The sequence below is a fragment of the Sinocyclocheilus grahami genome, unplaced genomic scaffold (genome assembly GCF_001515645.1).
Source record: "Sinocyclocheilus grahami isolate Dianchi unplaced genomic scaffold, SAMN03320097.WGS_v1.1 scaffold1804.1, whole genome shotgun sequence".
Taxonomy (NCBI): domain Eukaryota; kingdom Metazoa; phylum Chordata; class Actinopteri; order Cypriniformes; family Cyprinidae; genus Sinocyclocheilus; species Sinocyclocheilus grahami.
The window spans coordinates 87717-110852 of record NW_015506983.1 but is presented as its reverse complement, the minus strand read 5'-3'; the positions used below and the strand labels follow the sequence as shown (position 1 = coordinate 110852).

The following is a 23136-nucleotide window of genomic DNA, read 5'->3' as shown; positions in this document are numbered from 1 at the left end:
CACTGTAGTGTAGTATATTGTCAGTGTGGTTGTGCTGCAGGCTCTAGGACCCAGCGCGCCGCTCTCGCCAGACTCTCTCCGCAGGCAGGAGTCTCTGGGAGTGTAGTGTAGTATACTGTACTGTACTGTAGTATACTGTAGTGTACTGTAGTGTAGTGTAGTGTAGTGTGCAGCGGGCTCTAGGACCCAGCGCGCCGCTCTCGCCAGACTCTCTCCGCAGGCAGGAGTCTCTCGCTGTGGGGAGTGTAGTGGAGGAGAGGCGAGGACACGCTTGTGCTCATCAAAACACTTTTACCTGTTTTCTGCGGGATTAAAGTAGCACCTGAAGCAGCGAGCTCCTCCACAGCAATGCGCCGGAGCCCTCAGTGAAACCCGTCTCGGTAAAGTCTCTCTCCATTCAGTTTGATGTCAGTTATTGAAGCTCTGCTGCTCAATAGGATGCGGTTATTTCTCTCTCAGAGGCCTAAAATAAAAGACTCGAACTGTCAAATGAAACCGCCCCACACGGGGTGAATGAAAGTACTAGTTTAGCTGCTGGTTAAGCAGCGGTGATCTGTAGTTTAGGAAGCGCAGGAGTGTCTTTCTTCGTCTCTTTGTTCATCTGTCAGTTGTTACTTTGTGTCACTTTAAGCGCGCGGACGCGCAGGCCCAACGCTACAATGTTTAAATGTAGCAATATTCGAATGTTACAACGTTTCTCTCGTCGTTCTCTGCCGTTCTCTATACATTCCGATGTCTCTGTACGTGACAGTCCTGCTGTGTTTACGAACGACATGTGCCTAACGTACTGAGTGTGTCTTCCTGTTAATATTTGATCACACTGTAATCTGAGGTGCTTGTGTTTACGTCGAGGACCTGACTAACACTAATTACCACAGCACTACCATATTGTTTTGACACGTGCCGTGGTATTCTTTGAAGAGCGTTGGAGTAATATGGAAATGGATGAATTGGATGTGAACATATATAAGTGAATTCCAATGTAAAAGTCTGTAGAGAGGGTCGTATGGATGGACTGTCAGATGTCACATGACTGGAGCTGAAGATGCTGACAGTATAATGAGAGGATATCTGACTGTAAACACTCACAAGCGCTGCTTTAGCTGGGTTGTGGTTCTGTGCTGTGACTTCATCTAATCATGATGGGTCTTGTTTACTTCAGGCTTGTTTAGTCTTTGATTCTTGATTGTTTTTGATTATAGGTTGTGTGGAGCATTAAATCAGGACCTTGGGTTGAGTGTACAGTACCAAAGCTTCCACACGCCTACTCGTTCTGCATGATTTCCACATTTTACTGTAATAGTGAAGTCATTTAATCTATGAAATCACACAAATGGAAATATGGGACTGATTACGTGATTCAAACATGTGACACAGATTCATACATTTCATCCTTCTGCTTCAAATACTACATAAAATAATAATACGTCTGTCTCGCCTCACTCTTCTCGTCTGTCTCGCCTCACTCTTCCCGTCTGTCTCGCCTCACTCTTCTCGTCTACAGTAGGCATATGGATATTTTAAATCTAAAATTTTAAAATCAAAATTTTTGATGTATGATAGATGGATAGATTAAAGATAGATTAAAGATGGATGGATGGATAGATAGAGGATGGATGGATGGATGGATAGATTAAAGATAGATGGATAGATTATAGATAGATAGATAGATAGATAGATAGGTTTCCGCACAGAGTCTATTTCTGCTGTGCTGCATGCGCTGAATTAAAGTGACAGCGCATTATTCGCAGTAGAAAATAACATGGATTAGCACGGAAATTGAGTAATTACACCATAAATGCATATAATTAAAGTCTACTGTTTCACAGTCAACACATGGCTTTTTGGCTAGATTTAAAACAAGGAAAAGAGCACTTTTAGATAAACAAGGCAATAATAGATGGCACTCGTGGAGGTAGGAAAACAAAGTTATATTTATTGAGTTTAAACGTGAATATGTCTATGAAAGATTGTATTACTGTACTGTGATAAAAGAGAATCACAATGCTGAAAAAGCATTTTCAGAAACAACGTTTGGATTTGAAATCAAAATAATGGATAAATGTTGTGTTTGTGGTAAACAGCCGTGGATCCGGAGCGGACTGCAAACGAGTCCTGTGCGAAAGCACAATGAGTCCATGCTGCTTCTGCACCGCATACACATACTGTATACGCACTGCAGACGGAGTACGTGTGAACTTGGCACAACAAATCTAGTTCAACATCTGAGGCAATGCCACAAAGAGCTCTGTGACCAATGCATGGCCCCTGGACACGGGATTTTGTTACACCTTTACGTAGTGATTATTTTGCCTAAGACTTTGTCTGTTCTAGAGACATGTTACAGCGAAATCGCTAAATTGATCAAAGAAATCGCGATAGGTTTTTTTTTTGTCCATATCGCACAGCCCTACATAATATTATATGTTATAATAATAATATTATAGGAACTACCATAAAAACTAGCCTTCGGGCTAATTTGGGTACATTTACATTCATGAATGTTGATTAATGTGCACTGTCCCTTTTTTGTGAAATAAATAAATGTATATAAAAAGTAAAAATAATAATGAAACTAACATTTCATTGTGTGTGTGTTTTCATTCATTATACATTTTTGATGTACTATATACACATTTTTTTTTCCAGTAATTGCATGTGCTATATATCTATATGCTGTTTAGACTGTAAAAAATAATTTTTAGAAGTTAATACAAAAGATTATGGGAGTACACCCCCCCCAAAAAACACAACTAATTCAGTCTTTTATATTTATTGTTTGCCTATTTATGTAATATCCAGTAAACACATTAACCAAACACTATGATTAAATTCTAAAATTATATAACATATTAAACTGTAAAAGTATTTTACTCCGTAATTGTGTGTAATATTTAAAAAAATATTTATATATATTATTTTATATATTATATATCGTTTATGCAAAATATTTGTTTTGTAGATGGCAAACTGCAGACTGTAGACTTTTTTTAAGTTATAAAAAAATATATATAAATAAAAGACTTTCTACTTTTTCTACTTCAGAATTTCATGTTTAATTCAATGTGTTACTTGCATTTTCTTTTCTGCGTCAAAATTGCTTCAAAGTAAAGCCTGCACTCATTTTTGCTAGTGTACACACTGTAAAAAAAAAAAAAGTATGAGTATGATTTACAAGAAAATACTATTTCAGTCTTTCTACTTCTACGCAATGATTTGTGAACATTTCAGTTATTGAGTGCACATTTTTCCTAGTTTTTTTCGACTAGATCCTACCTGTTTATTTTATTATAATATTTTCATTCTAAATTTATGATGACGCTACACAGAAGGAAGCTGTCTATGTAGGCGGCACACTAGCTTTAGAACGGAGTGAATACGAGGAGCGTCGTTTACGGGTGACTCTGTTACTGAGGCTGTTTTGGTCCTTCATCCCCCGTCTGAACTGTGCTTATTGTAAATAACTGAGTTCCTGTAAAGCAGGCAGTCGCTGGTCAGCGCGTTTGTGTTTATTTACGATGGTGCCAACTTTTAAAGTCGTCTTCCTTTAGCACAGGAAGTGGTGGCTTCTGCACCGAGCGCGATACTGTGTCACATTATCTCTGCGCTGAAAGTCTGTCGGTCGAGCGCTGCAGACGTGCAGTTGTTGTTGTTGTGGAGAGTGAATTGTAATAATTTGATCGCTGATTGACTCAGAGCGTATCGAAAGTGTGTCAGTGAGGTTTTCAGATCAACTTCAGCACAGCGCAGTCTGTTGTTAATACATTTAGATATTTATTGAGAGTTAGAGCCTTTTATGATGTTGTTGCTGAAGTTTTATAAAGCAATAAGGCACTGAACGGAAAAGGGTTAATTCACAAGTCTCTTCTGCTCAAGGCTGCATTTATTTGATAAAAAATACAGCTAAAATTGTGAAATATTATTACAATTTGAAATAACTGTTTTCTATGTGAATATCTGTTAAACTGTAATGTATTTCTGTGATGTGCAGCTGTATTTTCAGCATCATTCCTCCAGTCTTCAGTGTCACATCATCTTCAGAAATCAGTATAATATGCTGCTCAAGAAACGTTTCTGATTATTATCAATGTTGAAAAGTTACAGTCGTGATGCATTTTATTTTTCAGGATTCACAGATGAATAGAAAGCTCAAAAGAACAGCATTTATTTGAAATAGAAATCTTTTCTAACATTATAAATGCCTTTACTGTCACTTTTGATCAGTTTAATGTATCCTTGATGAATAAAAGTATTAATTTGTTTCAATAAAGATGCTTAAAATGTCTAAATTCCAATTATAAATATCATTTATAATGGGAGTTTCTACACATTTCATCATCTGTTAAAACCTAAAAGGTTTATTTTAAATAGATTTTTCAATGTATGCAGTGTACTTTTAAAATTATTTTTTTTATATTGATTCATACGTTCATCAAACAATACTGGTGGAGTTTTATAAACATAATCATGTAGAATTATGTTCAAGGCTTAAATGTCTTTAGGCATTTGCTTTGAGTTTATTTGCATTTTGTTTGTCTAGAAAGTGTTTCTGTTTTTGTTAGTTCCCTGATGTATTTAAAGTGACAGTTCACCAAAAAATAAAAATGTGGTCAAGTTGTTCCAAACCTGTACGAGTTTCTTTCGTCTGTTGAAGATAAAAGAAGATATATTGAAGAATGTCGGTAACCAAACAGTTGACGGTACCCATTGACTTCCATTTTTTTTTTTTTCCATACTATGGAAGTCAATGGGACCATCATGTAACAACTTGGGGGGGAAATAATTCTGCCATCACTATGACTATTACTATTTTTCTATTGAACACAAAATGAAGATGTTTTGAAGAATGTTGGCAACCAAACAGTTGATGGTACCCATTGACTTTCATAGTTTTTTCTTTTTTTCCATACTATGGAAGTCAGTGGGGACCATCATGTAACAACTTGAGGGTGAAATAATTCTTCCATCATTTACTTTTTTTCTATTGAACACAAAATTAAGATATTTCAAAGAATGTAGGTAACCAAACAGTTGATGGTACCCATTGACCGCCATAGTTTTTTTCCATGCTATGGAAGTCAATGGGACCATCATGTAACAACTTGGGGGTGAAATAATTCTGCCATCACTATTGCTGTTAATATTATTCTATTGAACTCAAAATGAAGATATTTTCAAGAACGTTGGCAACCAAACAGTTGACGGTACCCATTGACCTCCATAGTTTTTTTTTCCATACTATGGAAGTCAATGGAGACCATCATATAACAACTTGGGGGTGAAATAATTCTGCCATCACTATGACTATTACTATTTTTCTATTGAACACAAAACGCAGATATTTTGTAGAATGTTGGCAACTAAACAGTTGACGGTACCCATTGACTTCCATAGTATGGAAACAAAATACAGTGGAAGTCAATGGGGACTGGCGTCTCATACAGGTTTGGATCAACATGAGGGTGAGCAAATGCTGACAGAATTGGGTGAACTGTCCCTTTAAGTGTTTATATGTGATGAACAGCACTGGTTTAATTGGTTTTAAACTAGTTTTCTGGTGGTTCTTCCGCAGGCGACCCGTGTGAAGAGGCTTTACGCTGGCCAGATCGAAGCACTCGGCGGATCTGGATAGACTGACGGCCTGCCGCCGGAGAGCATGACGACGGACGTGGTGATCGTGAAGGAGGGATGGCTCCACAAGCGAGGTGCGTTGGTGCTTTAGTGTGTATCGATCGGCTCTGATGGCTATTTACATGAGAGAACAGAGCGGCTCAAGGCTTCCCTTCAGATCGCGGAAGCTCCAGTAAACAAGTCACTAAAGAATCAAGAGTGCTGACAGAGTTCATGAAGAATCAAAGATCTGTTTGATCGCCTGAATCTGGAGTTTCCCTGAAAGACTTGGGACATTTTGAGTTTGTTTCTGAACTCCTACACAATCAGTTAAAGTCCACATGATCATAAATTCAGCCTGTTTACTGTACGCTTTGAATGCCTGTTACTGAGAATAATTCATAAGGGATGTTATTCAAAAGACAAAATTGTTTTTTAAGATTAGTTCGTGCATTAGCTAACATGAACTAACAATGAGCAATATATTACAGCATTTATTATTTTTTGTTAATGTTAGTCAAAATAGTTGTTCATGTCACAGTGCATTCATGCAACTTTATTGCATTTTAATAATGTGTTGCTAAATGTCAAAATTGTAGTAATAATAATAAATAAGTTAACGATTAATACATTTATTAAAAATAATATATTGGTAAAATGAATATAAAATTAATAATCTAAATTATTTGAAATTAAATTGCAGTGTTATTATAGTTGACTAACAATGAGCAATATATTTTTTAAAGTATTTATTAATTTTTTTGTTCTTATGAATATAATATAATATAATCACAGTGCATTAATTAATTTGAATTTAGACAAATGTATTGCATTATAATAATATAATACTAAATGTCAAAATAATAATAATAATAATAATACATGAATAGCAAGTAAATACATTTATAATAATTAATAAATATTAATAAAATAATTATATAAATTACTTATAATGCTTTAGAAGTTAATTGCAGGGTTATTACAGTTAACTAAAACTAGAGATAAAATTACTTGAACTAAAATGAAAATATAAAAATAAAAACTGATTCAAAATATTAATAAAAACTATAATAGTATCTCAATGATACGAAATAACACTGGTTCATTTTTAGTTTAAGTTAACTAATGCAGCGCACTTATGTAAACAAATAAAACCATATTGTAAACTGTTACCAATAAAATTAATTGTCATTACATTTTTAATAACGTCAGCATTGTCGTCTGCCTTATGGAGACTCTTTTCACCATCCAGTCAAGTCCTCATAAATAAAATAATTTCTTTTTCTCATCGAATGTCCGGTTTCACTCTGAAATATGTCACATTAGCTTAGAAAAATGGGTTACGAGCCGCGTTTCCCATTGACCCAGGACGCTCCTTTAAATGACTGCTCTAGATTAATCAAACGATCTTTGACTCTTTCTGTCCACGTCTAGTGTGTGTGTGTGTGTGTGTGTGTGTGTGAACGTCCTGTCTGTGGTGACCAGCTGCTTGTCACAGATGCGGTCGATAAGGGTTGTGTATTGTGATGGAAACTGCCACAAATGCATGAGAGAGATTTACGTACATGATCAGTTTCTTGCATCAGTCTTTCTTGCATGGTTTGCTTCGCTTTTGTCCAGTACGACGTCTCATAGAAGCGGCCGCACTGAGAAAATACTTATTTAGATGATTATTTAGCGTCCTCATTCATTGACAATTATATCAATGAACACATGAAGTCGGTATTAAAGGGGTCATATGATGTTGCTAAAAAGAACATCATGTTGTGTATTTGGTGTAATGAAATGTGTTTATGCGGTTTAAGGTTAAAAAAACACATTATTTTCCACATACTGTTCATTATTGATGCTCCTCTATGCCCCGCCTTTCTGAAACACGTCGATTTTTACAAAGCTCATCGGTCTGAAAAGCGAGGTGTGCTGTGATTGGCCAGCTATCCAGTGCGTTGTGATTGGCCGAATACCTCAAGCGTGTGACGGAAATGTTACGCCCCTCACCATACTGTGATGATGCCCTGTCAGGCCGGAGCGACGAGACAAAAACATTAAAACCCATTACAAACTAGGCATTTGTTGCATCCAGTGAGGACATAATTACGGATTATAATGACTTATACTGTCTTTTTACGCGTTGCATCGCGCCACGTACACATAAAACTATTTCTGCATTTGTGATCGGAGAAATGACAAACAACAAAAGCTACTCTACACTGCTCAAAAAACTCGCGTTTGAATCATCAGTGGCAAGTTCGTTAAAAATTAAAATGTACTTACAGTCTGTGAGTCAGAACAGTCGGCATTGTAGTCTACTCTCCCAGGATCAGGAAACAGTCCTCCATAAAATGTGCTGCACACATCTGAATATTTGGGTTGAACTGTTCTGGAACAGTGTTGTAAACACAACTTAACCACTGATTTCTACTCATGTCCTCTTTTGGAAGACCAAACAAAGTTGTTTAGCGTTCACAACAAAACACACAGCGTCTTCACGACATGGCGGCGGAAGCAACAATACTACAGCGAGAATAAAAGTTACGCCTTCTTTCTTTGCGTGAACATTTGGGCGGCGTTATGCAAATCTTCCCACATCGTGACGTAGACATGTGGGGGCGTGTTAGAACGAGGTGTTTTAGGTAGGCGGGACTCTTAACTTTTATAAAGAATATCTCTTTGGATTTGAGACTTTAGTCTTTGCAACTTTACAGATCTTATCTATGCACAATCAGCTTGTAACACTCCAAAGAGAAAGGAACAATTGAAATCGCATCATATGACCCCTTTAATACAAGGACTATTGTGAGAATACAAATTGCAGTGAATGAACATGTGATTGTGTTGTCTTGAATGTGTTGAATCTGGAATATTAATGTGCAGATGACTAGTTGAACTTCATGGTAGCTTTGTGTTATGGTTAGTTTAGTTTAGTATTTGAGGTGCTTTTAGCACATTTCTGTGCATGCATGTTGAGTGAAGTCGTATCACATCCACGCTGCTAACCAGAGCTGCTGTTAAGAGACACAAACGGTGGCATGTGTGATGGTTTTAGCAGAAGATCTACTCCGCTGTGACGTCAGACAGCCGTCTGGTTAACCAGAGCAGGAAACAGGGAGGGAGGTGGCTAAGGGGAAGGACTGTTATTTAGATCTCAGCGGCTGATACAGAAAAATGTGAATGGAGGGTCTGCAGGGACGGGAAGTGTGTTTCCACTAGAAATAATGTCTGGCTCTTTGACTTTTCCTCCACTTATAGTTATATGGTGCACATACTTATTTAAAAGTGAAATCAAAAGCTGATTGATCATTTATTCATTGGATGTTTGTTTGATGTGTCTGTTTTCAAAGTCTGTTGTGCATCGTTTGAGCTTAAAAAGTTTTTATTTTATTTATTTTTTTTTGCAAATAATGCTTTTATTTCGCAAGGATGCATTAAATTGATCACAACTGAGAGTAAAGACAGTATTTAATTTTTTTTTAAAGATTTAATACTTTTATTCAACAAGGACACATTAAATTAATCAAAAGTGTCAGTAAAGACGTTTATAATGTCTTAAAAGATTTCTATTTCAAATAAATGCTGTTCTTTTGAACTTTCTATTCAGCTGTGAATCCTGAAAAATAAATGTATCATGGTTTCCACAAAAATATTGGGCAGCAGTTTTCAACATTGATAATAATCAGAAATGTTTCTCGAGCAGCAGATCAGCATATTATACTGATTTCTGAAGATCATGTGACACTGAAGACTGGAGTAATGATGCTGAAAATACAGCTGCGCATCACAGAAATAAATTACAGTTTAGCAGATATTCACATAGAAAACAGCTGTTTTAAATCATAATGATATTTAAAATTTTTACAGTTTTTCCTGTATTTCTAATGCAATAAATGCAGGCTCGGTGAGCAGAAGAGGCTTCTTTCAAAAACATTAAAGGGTTAGTTCACCCAAAAGTGTTTTACTCACCCTCGAGCCATCCTAGGTGTGTATGACTTTCTTCTTTCAGACGAATCCAATCGGAGTTATATTAAAAATTGTCCTGGCTATTCCAAGCGTTATTATTGCAGTGGGTGGGTGTTTCTCTTCAGTCCAAACCACGTTAAATAAAGTGCACGCATCCATAATAAAACGTGCCTCACATGGCTCCGGGGGTGAAAAAAGGCCTCCTGTAGCGATTCCATGCGTTTTAGTAAGAAAGATATCCATATTTCAAACATAATAAACACGTTTCTCTCTCTTCTGCTGACTGTCATACGCGGAAGGCGTTCTGGTGGATGACGTAGGACGTAGGCTTCTGTGTGAGGCACGTTTCATTACGGATGCACGCACTTTATTTAATGTGTTTTGGACTGTTACACAGAAACACCCGCCCACTACAATGATAGAGCTTAGAAGTGCCAGGACAATTTTAATATAAGTCCGATTAGATTTGTCTGAAAGAAGTAAGTCATACACACCTAGGATGGCTTGAGGGTGAGTAAATAACAGGCTAAGTTTCATTTTTGGGTGAACTAACCCTTTAATGATGCCTCCCGACCCCAAATTTTGAATGGTGGCGTGTAAAGTGTAAATATATATTTTTGTATTTATTTCCAGATTTATTTGCTTTTGTTCAAATCCTTGAACACACACACACACACACACACACATGTTTGTTTCTGTGAATTGTGGGGACTTTCCATAGACTTCTATTACTTTTATACTGACCAAACAATAGTTTCTATCCCCTAACCCTAACCCTACCCCTTATAGAAAACCTGTTTGCATTGTTACACTTTCCCACAATGTAAAAACATTTAGTTCCCACAATGTACCATAAACAAGTACTCTCTCTCACACACACACACACACACGCACACAATCTCTCTCTCTCTCTCACACACACACACACTCTCTCTCTCTCTCTCTCTCTCTCTCTCTCTCTCTCTCTCTCTCTCTCTCTCTCTCTCTCTCTCTCTCTCTCTCTCTCTCTCTCTCTCTCTCTCTCTCTCTCTCTCTCTCTCTCTCTCTCTCTCTCTCTCTCTCTCTCTCTCTCTCTCTCTCTCTCTCTCTCTCTCTCTCTCTCTCTCTCTCTCTCTCTCTCTCTCTCTCTCTCTCTCTCTCTCTCTCTCTCTCTCTCTCTCTCTCTCTCTCTCTCTCTCTCTCTCTCTCTCTCTCTCTCTCTCTCTCTCTCTCTCTCTCTCTCTCTCTCTCTCTCTCTCTCTCTCTCTCTCTCTCTCTCTCTCTCTCTCTCTCTCTCTCTCTCTCTCTCTCTCTCTCTCTCTCTCTCTCTCTCTCTCTCTCTCTCTCTCTCTCTCTCTCTCTCTCTCTCTCTCTCTCTCTCTCTCTCTCTCTCTCTCTCTCTCTCTCTCTCTCTCTCTCTCTCTCTCTCTCTCTCTCTCTCTCTCTCTCTCTCTCTCTCTCTCTCTCTCTCTCTCTCTCTCTCTCTCTCTCTCACACACACACACACTCTCTCTCTCTCTCACTCTCTCACACACACACACACACACAGCTCTCTCCCCGTCTCTCTCCTGTCAGGAGTGTTTGGCCAGTCGGCTGTCAGAGAGCCAGCAGCTGTGCCCAGTGAAATGTCACCGGGACTGTCTGTGTGTTTCGATTGGATGGCGTCCGTCTCTCTCGGCCAGAGCAAAAGGCTTCTGGTGGACGGGTGAAGATGTCACGTCACTGTCAGCTCACCTTTGCCACCGTCTGCCATCACACCGACAGTTTGTTTAGTGCTTTTGACCCGTCTCGATGCCCGCTGTCCAGAGACAACACACGCTCTGAGTTTAATAGTTCAATCTTGGTTCAATCAAGTTTGTTTCTTCATCAGATTTGGAGAAATGTTGCATTGCATCAGTGTCTCAGCAATGGATGCTCTGCAGTGAATGGGTGCCGTCAGAATGAGAGTCCAAACAGCTGATAAAAACATCACAATAATCCACAAGTAATCCACAACACTCTAGTCCATCAGTTAACATCCGGAGAAGACAAAAACTGAAACAAATCCAGCATTAAGACGTTTTTAACTAAAATATGAGTTGATAATCCATAATAATGCTTCCTCCAGTGAAAAAGTGTTCTGGTCTGAATCAGGAGAGAAATCTGCACAGATCAAGCACCGTTTACAAGCCAAAACAGCTCTAAACAAATATGTGGCTGGATTTTGATGTGAGAGACAACAGCAGATGCACTTTTTCACTAAAGGAAGTGTTGTTAAGGACCATGGACTCGTATTTTAGTTAAAAACCTCTTAATGCTGGATTTGTCTCAGCTTTTGTCTTCTCCAGATGTTAACTGATGGACTGGAGTGCTGTGGATTATTGTGATGTTTTTATCAGCTGTTTGCACTCTCATTCTGACGGCACCCATTCACTGCAGAGCATCCATTGCCACTGATGGAATTACATATTTCTCCAAATCTGATGAAGAAACAAACTCATCCTCATCTCGGATGGCCTGAGGGTGAGCACGTTTCAGCTCATTTTCATTTTGGAGTAAACTATTCTTTTAAGCATGAACTCACTTCAGAACAAAAATTAATATGTCATTTTGCATGATTCTTGATTTAAGAATGTTTAGATATTTGTACTGGAAAGCAAGACAAAAAAATCGAGGAAGAAGCACTTTTTGCAGCTTTTCAGTTGATTCTGAGATGGAATTGCAACTTTCCTTATGTTGTTGTCAAGACAGCTGCGTAGAAATGCAAACCTATTGTGATTCCCTCAAGATCGCTTTGATAAAACTCCTTGTTCATGTGCACAGTTTAATTAAGTTTGATTGGATTGGGAAATATGTCCAGGAGCTGTCAAAATCCAAACAGGACAAAGAAACACCGTAAAAGCACCATAAATAGTCCCTAAGTACTCAGTTTTGGATAAACTATTCTGTGAATTAAGCTATTTCTTTAATGCACAGTATTCCTGATTTCCTGTAGCTGAAAGAGCAATGCCAAGGTCATGGGATTGATTGCCAGGGAATGCATGAACTGATCAAATCTATCTACCAAGTGCATGAATGTAAATGCCATTAGAGAAGATGCCTTTCTGTTGCATCTGTTGCATGTTGATCACCAGTAGTGTCTTGATTATGTTGTTGGAGTATAATGACAGATTTCTGAAGCGTGAGGGTTTTTATCTCAGTGATGGTTCCTCTTGAATACAGGTCATTGTGCTCTTGTCTATAAATATAGTTTAACAGCAGCAGCCGAGGGATTTCTTTCGTGTTATAAAGAGGATTCAAAGTTTGTTATAGTCGGCATTCAGTTCTCCAGCTACGGAAACGCTCCATAAACGGCATCGACCTCACAATCCCTGTACCGGAGAAGGTCACACTCTAGATCTGAGAATGACCTGGTGCTTTCGTTTCCTTCGTTAAAACATTATTAGCCTCCTGATTCTGCATTGATGTGTTCGTGTGCTGCATTTCTTTGTTCCTCCTTTTCTTTGTGCCACTGTTTTTTTTGTCCACATCTCTGTTTAAGTTCAGCATAAAGACAAAATGTACTTTCTTTATTTTAATGTTCCTGCTCTTTCTGCGAATGATTCAGCAGTGATGATCTTTCCTCAAAATAATGGATCAAGTTTATTCTCTCTTCTATTTTGCTTCCAACATGTATTAAGAAACGAATACATGTCCGTTTGTGTTTCATAGGGTTTGTAAGTGCAAATGAAGATCTCTCTTGTGCTTTCTGAGGTTCTGTAGGTCTGTATTGTCTGCCAGAGCTCAGCAGTTTGAGATCTTCTCTCTGTGTTCCAGCATGTGGAGGGGATTGACGTCATACGTTCATCTGATTCATTCCAACTAACGTAAAGAGGTTATGTTTTACAAAGCCAAAAATGTACTGTTTTGCTGCCAAGTGAGAACATCATGAAACATCAAAGAAGCAGCCAAAGAGCATCGGGGCCAGGAGCCCAGTGAAGGCCTGATTCATGAGCTCAACTCTCCATTGTCTGAGCTGTGTGTCTGCTGTAAAGGAACGTCCCCTCGTTAGACTAATGAAGGGCAAATCAATTAGAATGGAGGGAAGTGAATCTATTACATATTTACTGGATGAAGGTACTTTATGAATTAAAAGAAAAAAAAATAAAAATTGACATTTACATTTTCTGAACAAATGTTGTTGCTAGAATGTTGCTGAATGAGCTTTTGACAGAGTTGCTGTGTGGTTGCTACGGTGTTGCTATGATGCTAGAGTGTTATGAGGGGTTGTCTGAGTGTTGCTATGATACTAGAGTTGCGAGTGGTTGCTGGGGTGTTGCTATGTGGTTGCTATAATGCTAGACTTTTGTGAGTGGTTGCCAGGGTGTTGCTATGATGCTGGATTGTTGGAAGTGGTTGCCTGGATGTTGTTATGTGCTTGCTAGGATGATGCTAAAGTGTTTAGTGGTTGCCAGGGTGTTGCTATGATGATGCTAGAGTGTTGTGAGTGCTTGTCAGGGTGTTGCTATGTTGTTGCTATGATGATGCTAAAGTGTTGAGTGGTTGCCAGGTTGTTGCCATGTGGTTGTTATGATTCTAGAGTGTTGAGTGGTTGCCAGGGTGTTGTATGTAGTTGCTAGGATGATGCTAGACTGTTCTGAGCGGTTGCCTGGGTATTACTATGATGCTAACGTGTTGGGTGGTTGCCAGGGTGTTGCTATGATGCTAGACTGTTCTGAGTGGTTGCCTGCGTGTTACTATGATGCTAAAGTGTTGGGTGATTCCCAGGGTGTTGTATGTGGTTGCTAGGATGATGCTAGATTGTTGTGAGTGGTTACCAGGGTGTTGCTATGTGGTTGCTAGGATGATGCTAGAGTGTTGTGAGTGGTTACCAGGGTGTTCCTATGTGGTTGCTAGGATGATGCTAGAGTGTTGTGAGTGGTTGCCAGGGTGTTGCTATTTGGTTGCTAGAATGATGCTAGAGTGTTGTGTGTGGTTACCAGGGTGTTGCTATGTGGTTGCTAGGATGATGCTAGAGTGTTGTGAGTGGTTGCCAGGGTTTTGCTATGTGGTTGCTAGGATGATGCTAGAGTGTTGTGTGTGGTTGCCAGGAGTTTTTATGCCATTGCTAATTTTTTCTGATAGTTTTTTTTTGTTGTTGTTGTGTAGTTTAAATGTTTTGTGGGATGATCACAGCTGCTGGAAATGGTGCATCTGGTCACACTCCTCAACAACACACATGATTTGAGGAATCATTCACGTCTGGAGCACAAACGCTGCATGTACACACCCAGCTTTAATGCAGTGCCTCAGAAGCACAGTTGTGTGTTTCAGATGTTTGTGTGTGGAGTCGTGTGTAAAGACTGGTTGCTGGTGTGATTAGAGAGCACCGGGCGTCAGTGGTGGTCTCGTCTGGGTGTGTCTGTGAATGTGGGTGTGACGCTCACAAAAGTCATATCTCAATCTTTTGACACTGACACATGTTACTCTACCATAGCTCTTCCTTTCTTTCAAATGTTCTTCTGTGTCTCTTTTCTAGCTTTCTCTTTCAGTTATGGATGTTTTGTTTAGTTTGTGTTCTGTGCAGTGCCTCAGAAGCACAGTTGTGTGTTTCAGATGTTTGTGTGTGGAGTCGTGTGTAAAGACTGGTTGCTGGTGTGATTAGAGAGGACCGGGCATCAGTGGTGGTCTCGTCTGGGTGTGTCTGTGAATGTGGGTGTGCCGCTCACAAAACTCATATCTCAATCTCTTGACACTGACACATGTTACTCTACCATAGCTCTTCCTTTCTTTCAAATGTTCTTCTGTGTCTTTTTTCTAGCTTTCTCTTTCAGTTATGGATGTTTTGTTTAGTTTGTGTTCTGTTTTTTTTAGGTATCCTGCTTTACTGCCAACATAGGTTTTGTACACAGTCAATTTGCCTTGATTGGAAGGGATTCATATCCTTTTTGTTCTTAGTATTTACAGATATCACTAAAAGAACCTGCTGAACACTAATTGGCTCAGTTTAGCTTCAGGCGACCCTGCCATGGATCGTGTTGCACACAGACCGTTTCATTGACCGGCTTCTACACAGTTTCCTAGAATCAGTGTGCACTGGTTTATATCAGTCATCATGTTTATACTTGATGCAATGAGCACTTCTAGAGGTATGGCTAAAATTGTGTATCACAATATGAGTCATTTAATTTCACACTAACTGTATATTTATGTATACACTACTGTTCAAGTGTTTGGGGTTGCTAAGAGTTTGTTTATGTTTTGGGGGGGGGAGTGTCTTATGTTCAGCATGTCTGCATTTGTTTGATCAAAAATACAGTAAAAATAGTCAAATATTATTACAATTTCAAATAACTGTCTTCTATGTGAATCTCTGTTAAACTGTAATGTATTTCTGTGATGCGCAGCTGTATTTTCAGCATCATTACTCCAGTCTTTAGTGTCACGATCTTCAGAAATCATTCTAATATGCTGATTTTCTGCTCAAGAAACGATTCTGATTATTATCAATGTTGTTTTTGTGGAAGCCATGATACATTTTATTTTTCATGATACTTTGATGAATCGAAAGTTCAAAAGAATGGCATTTATTTGAGAGCGAAATCCTTTGTAACACTACAAATGTCTTTACTCTCACTTTTGATCAATTTAATGGGTCCTTGATGAATAAAAGCATTAATTTCTTAAAAGAAAAATGTTACTGATCCCAAACTTTCGAACAAAAGAAAAGAAACATGTTTTAGATTTGGCTATACACTCTTAAAAATAAAGGTTCCAAATGGGTGTTTTAGCAGTGATGCCATAGAAGAACCATTTATATGCAATGCATCAACTGAAAGCTGAATAAATAAGCTTTCCATGGATTTATGGTTTGTTAGGATAGGACAATATTTGGCTGAGATACAACTATTTGAAAATCTGGAATCTGAGTGTGCAAAAAAAACTAAATATTGAGAAAATCATCTTTAAAGTTGTTCAAATGAAGTTCTTAGCAATGCATATTACTAATCAAACATTAAGTTTTGATATATTAACGGTAGGACATTTACAAAATATCTTCATGGAACATGATCTTTACTTAATATCCTAATGATTTTTGTCATAAAAGAGAAATGGATAATTGTGACCCATACAATGTATTGTTGGCTATTGCTACAAATATACCCCAGCGACTTAACACTGCTTTTGTGCTGCAGGCTCACATATTTGGTTCCCCAAAGAACCTTTCAGTGAACAGTTCCAAAAAGAGCCATTTTGAAGAACATTTTAAAACCTCTTTCGACTATAAAGAACCTTTTCTGCATTTGAAAGGTTCCATGGATGTTCAAGGTTCTTCACAGAACCATTGATGCCACTAAAGAACCTTTATTTTTAAGAGTGTGCTCTCTTTTTATTGTGACATTCTGCAGCTCAGTACTGCAAGACATTGCACATTTCTCATTTGACGGCCCTCTGATGATGTTTCCCATATCTCCAGCACGACACGCATCTCCTCTCCTCTCCTCTGACTCTATTCATCACTGTCCAAACGTGACAGCTGAGCCGTGCCGTGAGCGCCGGTGCTCTGACTGGAAGGGGCAGTGGCGGATCAGGGCTCCCCGGGTGGAGCGTGCTCTGTCTGCTGTCTGGAGGCCAGCAGGTCCCCGTGCTGCGGGTGATGGCAGACAGGCTCCTGCTAAATGTGCTGGAGAGATGTAAATTGCCAGAGTGCAGCTGTCAGAAGGCAGGGCGAGCGTGTGTGTGTGGGGGTCCGCTTCTGTCTGCGTATCTGCCGCAGCGGCGCACCCGCTGTGTGCTTACTTTTCTGTGCCCAAACCTCCTGCTCTTCAATTGTGCTTCACGTCCGGCCCATTTTTCTGCTGTTCGCTCTGCCTTCGTCTTCGTCTGTGTTTCTCCTCTTCCTCCACGCGTTCCTCTCCTCTCCTCTGACTCTATTCATCACTGTCCAAACGTGACAGCTGAGCCGTGCCGTGAGCGCCGGTGCTCTGACTGGAAGGGGCAGTGGCGGATCAGGGCTCCCCGGGTGGAGCGTGCTCTGTCTGCTGTCTGGAGGCCAGCAGGTCCCCGTGCTGCGGGTGATGGCAGACAGGCTCCTGCTAAATGTGCTGGAGAGATGTAAATTGCCAGAGTGCAGCTGTCAGAAGGCAGGGCGAGCGTGTGTGTGGTGGGGTCCGCTTCTGTCTGCGTATCTGCCGCAGCGGCGCACCCGCTGTGTGCTTACTTTTCTGTGCCCAAACCTCCTGCTCTTCAATTGTGCTTCACGTCCGGCCCATTTTTCTGCTGTTCGCTCTGCCTTCGTCTTCGTCTGTGTTTCTCCTCTTCCTGCCGGCGTGTTTCTGATCACTGTGGTCTCGCCCGGCTCTGACATCCATCATGAGCTGAGATCTTCAGCTGTTAGAGTTGCTGTTGCTCCAGAATGCGTTTGTCAAGTGGGTGAGAGGGCTGATTCTTTGTATTTAGATGAGTAAAGTTATACAAGTAAAAAAAGGTTTCACACAATGAACACATTGTTTGATTCAAGAGTCGCAGATTAACGTTATCCTAACATCACAGGAAATGTTGCGATGCAATGCTGAAACTAGATTTTTGGAAGCTTGGATTTTTAGAACTTTAGATTTTTTAGACCCTTAGATTTTTTAAAACATTGCATTTTTTAGAACCTTAGGTCATAAGCCTTTGATTTTAGAACTTTAGGTTTTTAAAAGCTTACATATTTAGATCCTTAGATTTTAAAACCTGACATTTTTAGAACCTTACATTTTAGCCATCATGAGCTGAGATCTTCAGCTGTTAGAGTTGCTGTTGCTCCAGAATGCGTTTGTCAAGTGGGTGAGAGGGCTGATTCTTTGTATTTAGATGAGTAAAGTTATACAAGTAAAAAAAGGTTTCACACAATGAACACATTGTTTGATTCAAGAGTCGCAGATTAACGTTATCCTAACATCACAGGAAATGTTGCGATGCAATGCTGAAACTAGATTTTTGGAAGCTTGGATTTTTAGAACTTTAGATTTTTTAGACCCTTAGATTTTTTAAAACATTGCATTATTAGAACCTTAGGTCATGAGCCTTTACATTTTAGAACTTTAGATTTTTAAAAGCGTACATATTTAGATCCTTGGATTTTAAAACCTGACATTTTTAGAACCTTACTCTTTAGAACCTTAGATTTTAAACCTTAGATTTTAGAACTTTAAAAATTTAAAACCTTACATTTTTAAAAGCTGAGATTTTTACAAACTTACATTTTTAGAACCATGTATTTTAGGAGTTTAGATTTTTAATATCTGAAATTTTTAGAAGCATAGATATTTAGAACCCTATATAGAACCTTGGATTTTTAGAACCTGAAATTTTTAGACCCTTAGATTTTTTAAAACATGACATTTTTTAGAACCTTAGGTCATAAGCCTTTGATTTTAGAACTTTAGGTTTTTAAAAGCTTACATATTTAGATCCTTAGATTTTAAAACCTGACATTTTTAGAACCTTACATTTTAAAACCTTACATTTTTTAATTTTTAGAACTTCATATTTTAGAACCTTGGATTTTTAGAACCTTAGATTTTTACAAACTTACATTTTTAGAACCATACATTTTAGAAGTTTAGATTTTTAATATCTGAAATGTTTAGAAGCTTATATATTTAGAACCCTATATAATTTAGAACCTTGGATTTTTAGAACCTGACATTTTTAGAACCTTACATTTTAGAACTCTTCCTAGTCTAGTTGTCTAATAACCCTGGCATTGTATATTACAAATATTGTTGGTTCTTTGATGAATTGCTTTTGTTCCTCTTTTGTAAGTCGCTTTGGATAAAAGCGTGTGCTAAATGCATAAATATAAATGACTGGCTTCACGTCATTTCCAGGAGTCAGTGTGCTGAGTTTATATCAGTCGTCAGGGGCTGTTTCTAAGATACAGCTACAATGAGCGTTTGCTGAAGAGCTAGTCACTAGTTTGAGAGGTTAATGGCATCAGAGTAACAGTCTCTTCCTGTCTAATTAGACAGAATAAACTCAAAAGTTTACTTTTTTTAAAAACCCAATATGTGCATGTAAAATTGCAATGCTTGCACATATCAGGATTTATTTAAAAAAACAAAGTTTAGTTTGTGCAAACACATTTGTTTACTGCTGTGAGTGAAGAATAAAGTAAACAGAATGATTCAATCTGTATCTTATATTTTCATAGTGTCTCATAGGCTGCTGTTAAACACAATCACATCACATGGATGGGAATATGCTTATGGAAATTATATGCAGATGAGGTTATGCATAGCCAAATGAGCTCCATATATGGTTATTTTGGTGATGATGTGTAGAGGCGTATATGCATATCTTCCACTAAAGGCAATTTGGTGCAGATTCTTGCATATGTACAGTTTTATAAATCAGAAAACGTTTGTGCTTATGGAAAATCTGCCGTTTGTGCATACACAGACTTTTAGTTGTACACATAAGGCCCCAGATGTTAGTCAAAAGTCTGGGCTTGCAGGATTTTTAGTATTGCTATGCTGTTACAACTCTTGATTTTATTTGCCGAAAATGACCTTTAAAAGTTGCGTTGTTCAGCATCTGTGCCATTTCACAACATTTTTTAAAAATAGTTGTTGATTATTTAATAGATAATCACAATTTAGTTTGACAGCAGACTTGCCTCATTCACATAAAGCATCAATAGCAGACTTTTCTGGCAGTTTTGTGACTTCTTAAACTGCTAAATTTCCAGTGCTGCTTTGCAGTCATTTATTTCATGGACTTTGTTATTTCAGAGGATCATAATGAGATAATATTGCACTGATAAACACGTGATAATAAAAAACTAAAAGGAAGCTCAAAATCAAAGATCCATTAAGAAACAAAATAGTTTACTGAAGATTTTCATATAAAGTGACAACAAAGTTCAACAGTCACTGAATTATTTTAATCACTGAAGAAACTTTAGCTTTTTTAACTTTTTGGCCACTTTTGTCACTATTTTGTTTCCTAATAGATCTTTGACTGTAATTTTTTGTCACTTTATATGCAAATCTTCAGTAAAATATTTAGATTTACTTTTTTTTGGTCATTTTTTGTCACTTTATGTGAAAATCTTCAGTAAAATAATTAATTTCTTTATAGATCTTTTATCTTTTTGACTTTTTTGTCACTATATGAAAATCTTCAGTAAAATATTGTTTCCTAATAAATCTTCGACTTTTTTGTTATTTTTTTCACTTTATGTGAAACTCTTCAGTAAATAATATTTTGTTTCCTAATAGATCTTTGACTTCAGTGTCATTTTTGTACTTTTCTCGTTACTTTATATGAAAATCTTCAGCACAATATTTAGTTTCCTAATAGATGACATTTCTTTGACATACTCGTCGTGTGGATTCCCCTTTTGTTTTCGATATGTGAATTGAATACTTGTGAATATAATATGTAGGTTTTGTAATCCCGAATGTTTTTCTTTGTTGTTAAACCCAGAATCATGAGCTGATATTTTCCCAGCACAGGTCGCACTCTCACAACAATAACTGCGTTCTGTCGCGACTCATGCGAGCATCTGTACGGATCGCTGGAATTTTGCGTTCCTGTTTGTTTGTTTTCCTTGCGCGATCCCAGTAAACTAATCCATGGAGCGCTTGTTTACCGGAACGAAAAGGGGGGGGGGGGGGATCTAGAACACAAAAAGCAGCGGAGGGGAAAAACTTCCCACAGTGTCTCTATGGTAATCAGCAGGTGCCTGTGGCCGGCGAGAAGAAGTGAAGCCTTTCTTACGAGCGTGAGAAAGAGCGGCCGAGCCCTCTCCTCCCCCCCGCGCCTCCGCTCGCCCTCTTTTCTCTTGTACGCCGGCAAAACCCGCCCCAGCGGCAACAGTGGTGGCTGCCAAACGCTCCATCTGATCCAGCTGCAATGAAAAACGCCACCAACAAAAGACGGGAAGAAAAGGAGAAAGGCAGGAGAAGATGGAGAAGCTGCGGAAGAGTTTAAGCTGCTGCTTGGCAGTGCCAGGATGCCGAGACTAAACTCAGGAATGGACTTTGTTTTCGTGAAGGGGGAATTTTTGCCTCCTGGAATTGATTTGCAGGGGCACCTGTTACCTATATGAGGGCATATTTGTTTTCTAATCATATAAAATCACAGTTAATACCAAATTTTTAAATGTAAATGTAAATATTGAACAATAGTGACCGCTCACGTTTTCAGCTGTCTTGGTTGAAGAAGTTTTTTTCTCTCGCAATATTTATTTTATTTTATTTTGCACAAGAAACCACTTCATACTAAGTATTCAACAAAATACATTAAGCCAAAATACATTAACTACGCTAGTTATGCACACAGGATATTATGAAATATTTTATTATATTTATTTTAGGTCTATATAGAGTTTAGCGTGTTTTGTGTAGCTTATATGATTAACTTTTTGACATACCTGTCAATGGTGTGTAAATTGACAACATATATATAATAAAATAATGTATCAATATAGAGATAAAAAACATAAATATTCCATATTATATATGCTACATTTCTTAGTTAATTAATGTAATTATGTGTTTTTTCTACAATTAGCACTGGCTGGCCACAGATATATTTTATTTATTTATTTTTTTTTTTTTATTATTATTGTTTTTTATATTTTGTTTTATTTAGTTTTGTTTAGTTTAATTTCGTTTCTCAAGAAACCACTAGCTATGCATTCAACAAAACACGTTCAGTCCTTTAGTTTTTATTTATTTTTTTGCATACATTAGGCCTTTTTTGTACATTTTAGCACTGGCTGGCCACAGATCAGATATTTTATTTTACTAGAAACCACTAGCTAAGCGTTCTACAAAACACAAATATATATATATAATGTGTTTTGTTGAATGCTTAGCTAGTGGAGTGTGTAAAATTTGTTTTTTTGTTTTATAAGAACTTTATATTAAGCCACATTGTATTGTAATTAATTAATTAATTTATAATTTTGATTTACTACTTCATATTAGATATGTTACAAGATTATAAGATTATATTAGATAACAGAGAAAAGGATGCCTCTGCATTTTAAACATGAAGGACATGTTTGTCGCTGTCGAGTCCTAGTTAATGCTGGCCCGTGGGGACTCATTGATATGCAGAGGACGGCTCGGCCCACAGCTGCAGGATCCCCGCTCCGAGGGGAAGGCCCAGGAAAAACCAACAAAAGAGCCTCTCCCCCCATTCCCGGTGTTCAGACTTTAATTCCCTAAATCCTGCAGCTCTCCTCCTCTGCTTCCTTAAACGCCTCCTCTCTCCTCTCACACACAGCCTGTCCCGTCCGAAGCGTCAAAGTCTTCGGAAGTGTCAGGAACTCTTTCAGAGGCAAAAATTATTCAGACACCAGATTTTTTTTTTTTACTACACTCTTAAAAATAAAGGTGCTTCACGATGCCATAGAAGAACCTTTTTTGTCTAAATGGTTCCATAAAGAACCTTCAACATCTGAAGAACCTTTCTGTTTCACAAAAGCTTCTTTGTGGCGAAAGAAGGTTCTTCAGGTTATAAAAAGGTAAGAAAGAGATGGTTCTTTAAAGAACCTTTGAGGGAATGGTTCCTTTTGGAACCAAAAATGGTTCTTCTATGGCACCGCTGTGAAGAAGCGCGGGGCCCCGTGCG

The 23136-nt window shown here is 38.2% G+C and overlaps 1 protein-coding gene across 1 annotated transcript in view; it reads left to right on the top strand.

Moving 5' to 3' along the window:
- Positions 1-212: 212 nt before the first annotated feature.
- The window catches only part of LOC107572734 (RAC-alpha serine/threonine-protein kinase-like), a 67868-nt gene continuing 44944 nt past the window's right edge, over positions 213-23136 (top strand). The window contains exons 1-2 of the mRNA XM_016259169.1: positions 213-380; positions 5573-5705. Coding sequence (XP_016114655.1) covers positions 5657-5705 — 49 coding nt within the window. The 5' untranslated portion in view covers positions 213-380; positions 5573-5656. The remainder of the gene's footprint in view (positions 381-5572; positions 5706-23136) is intronic.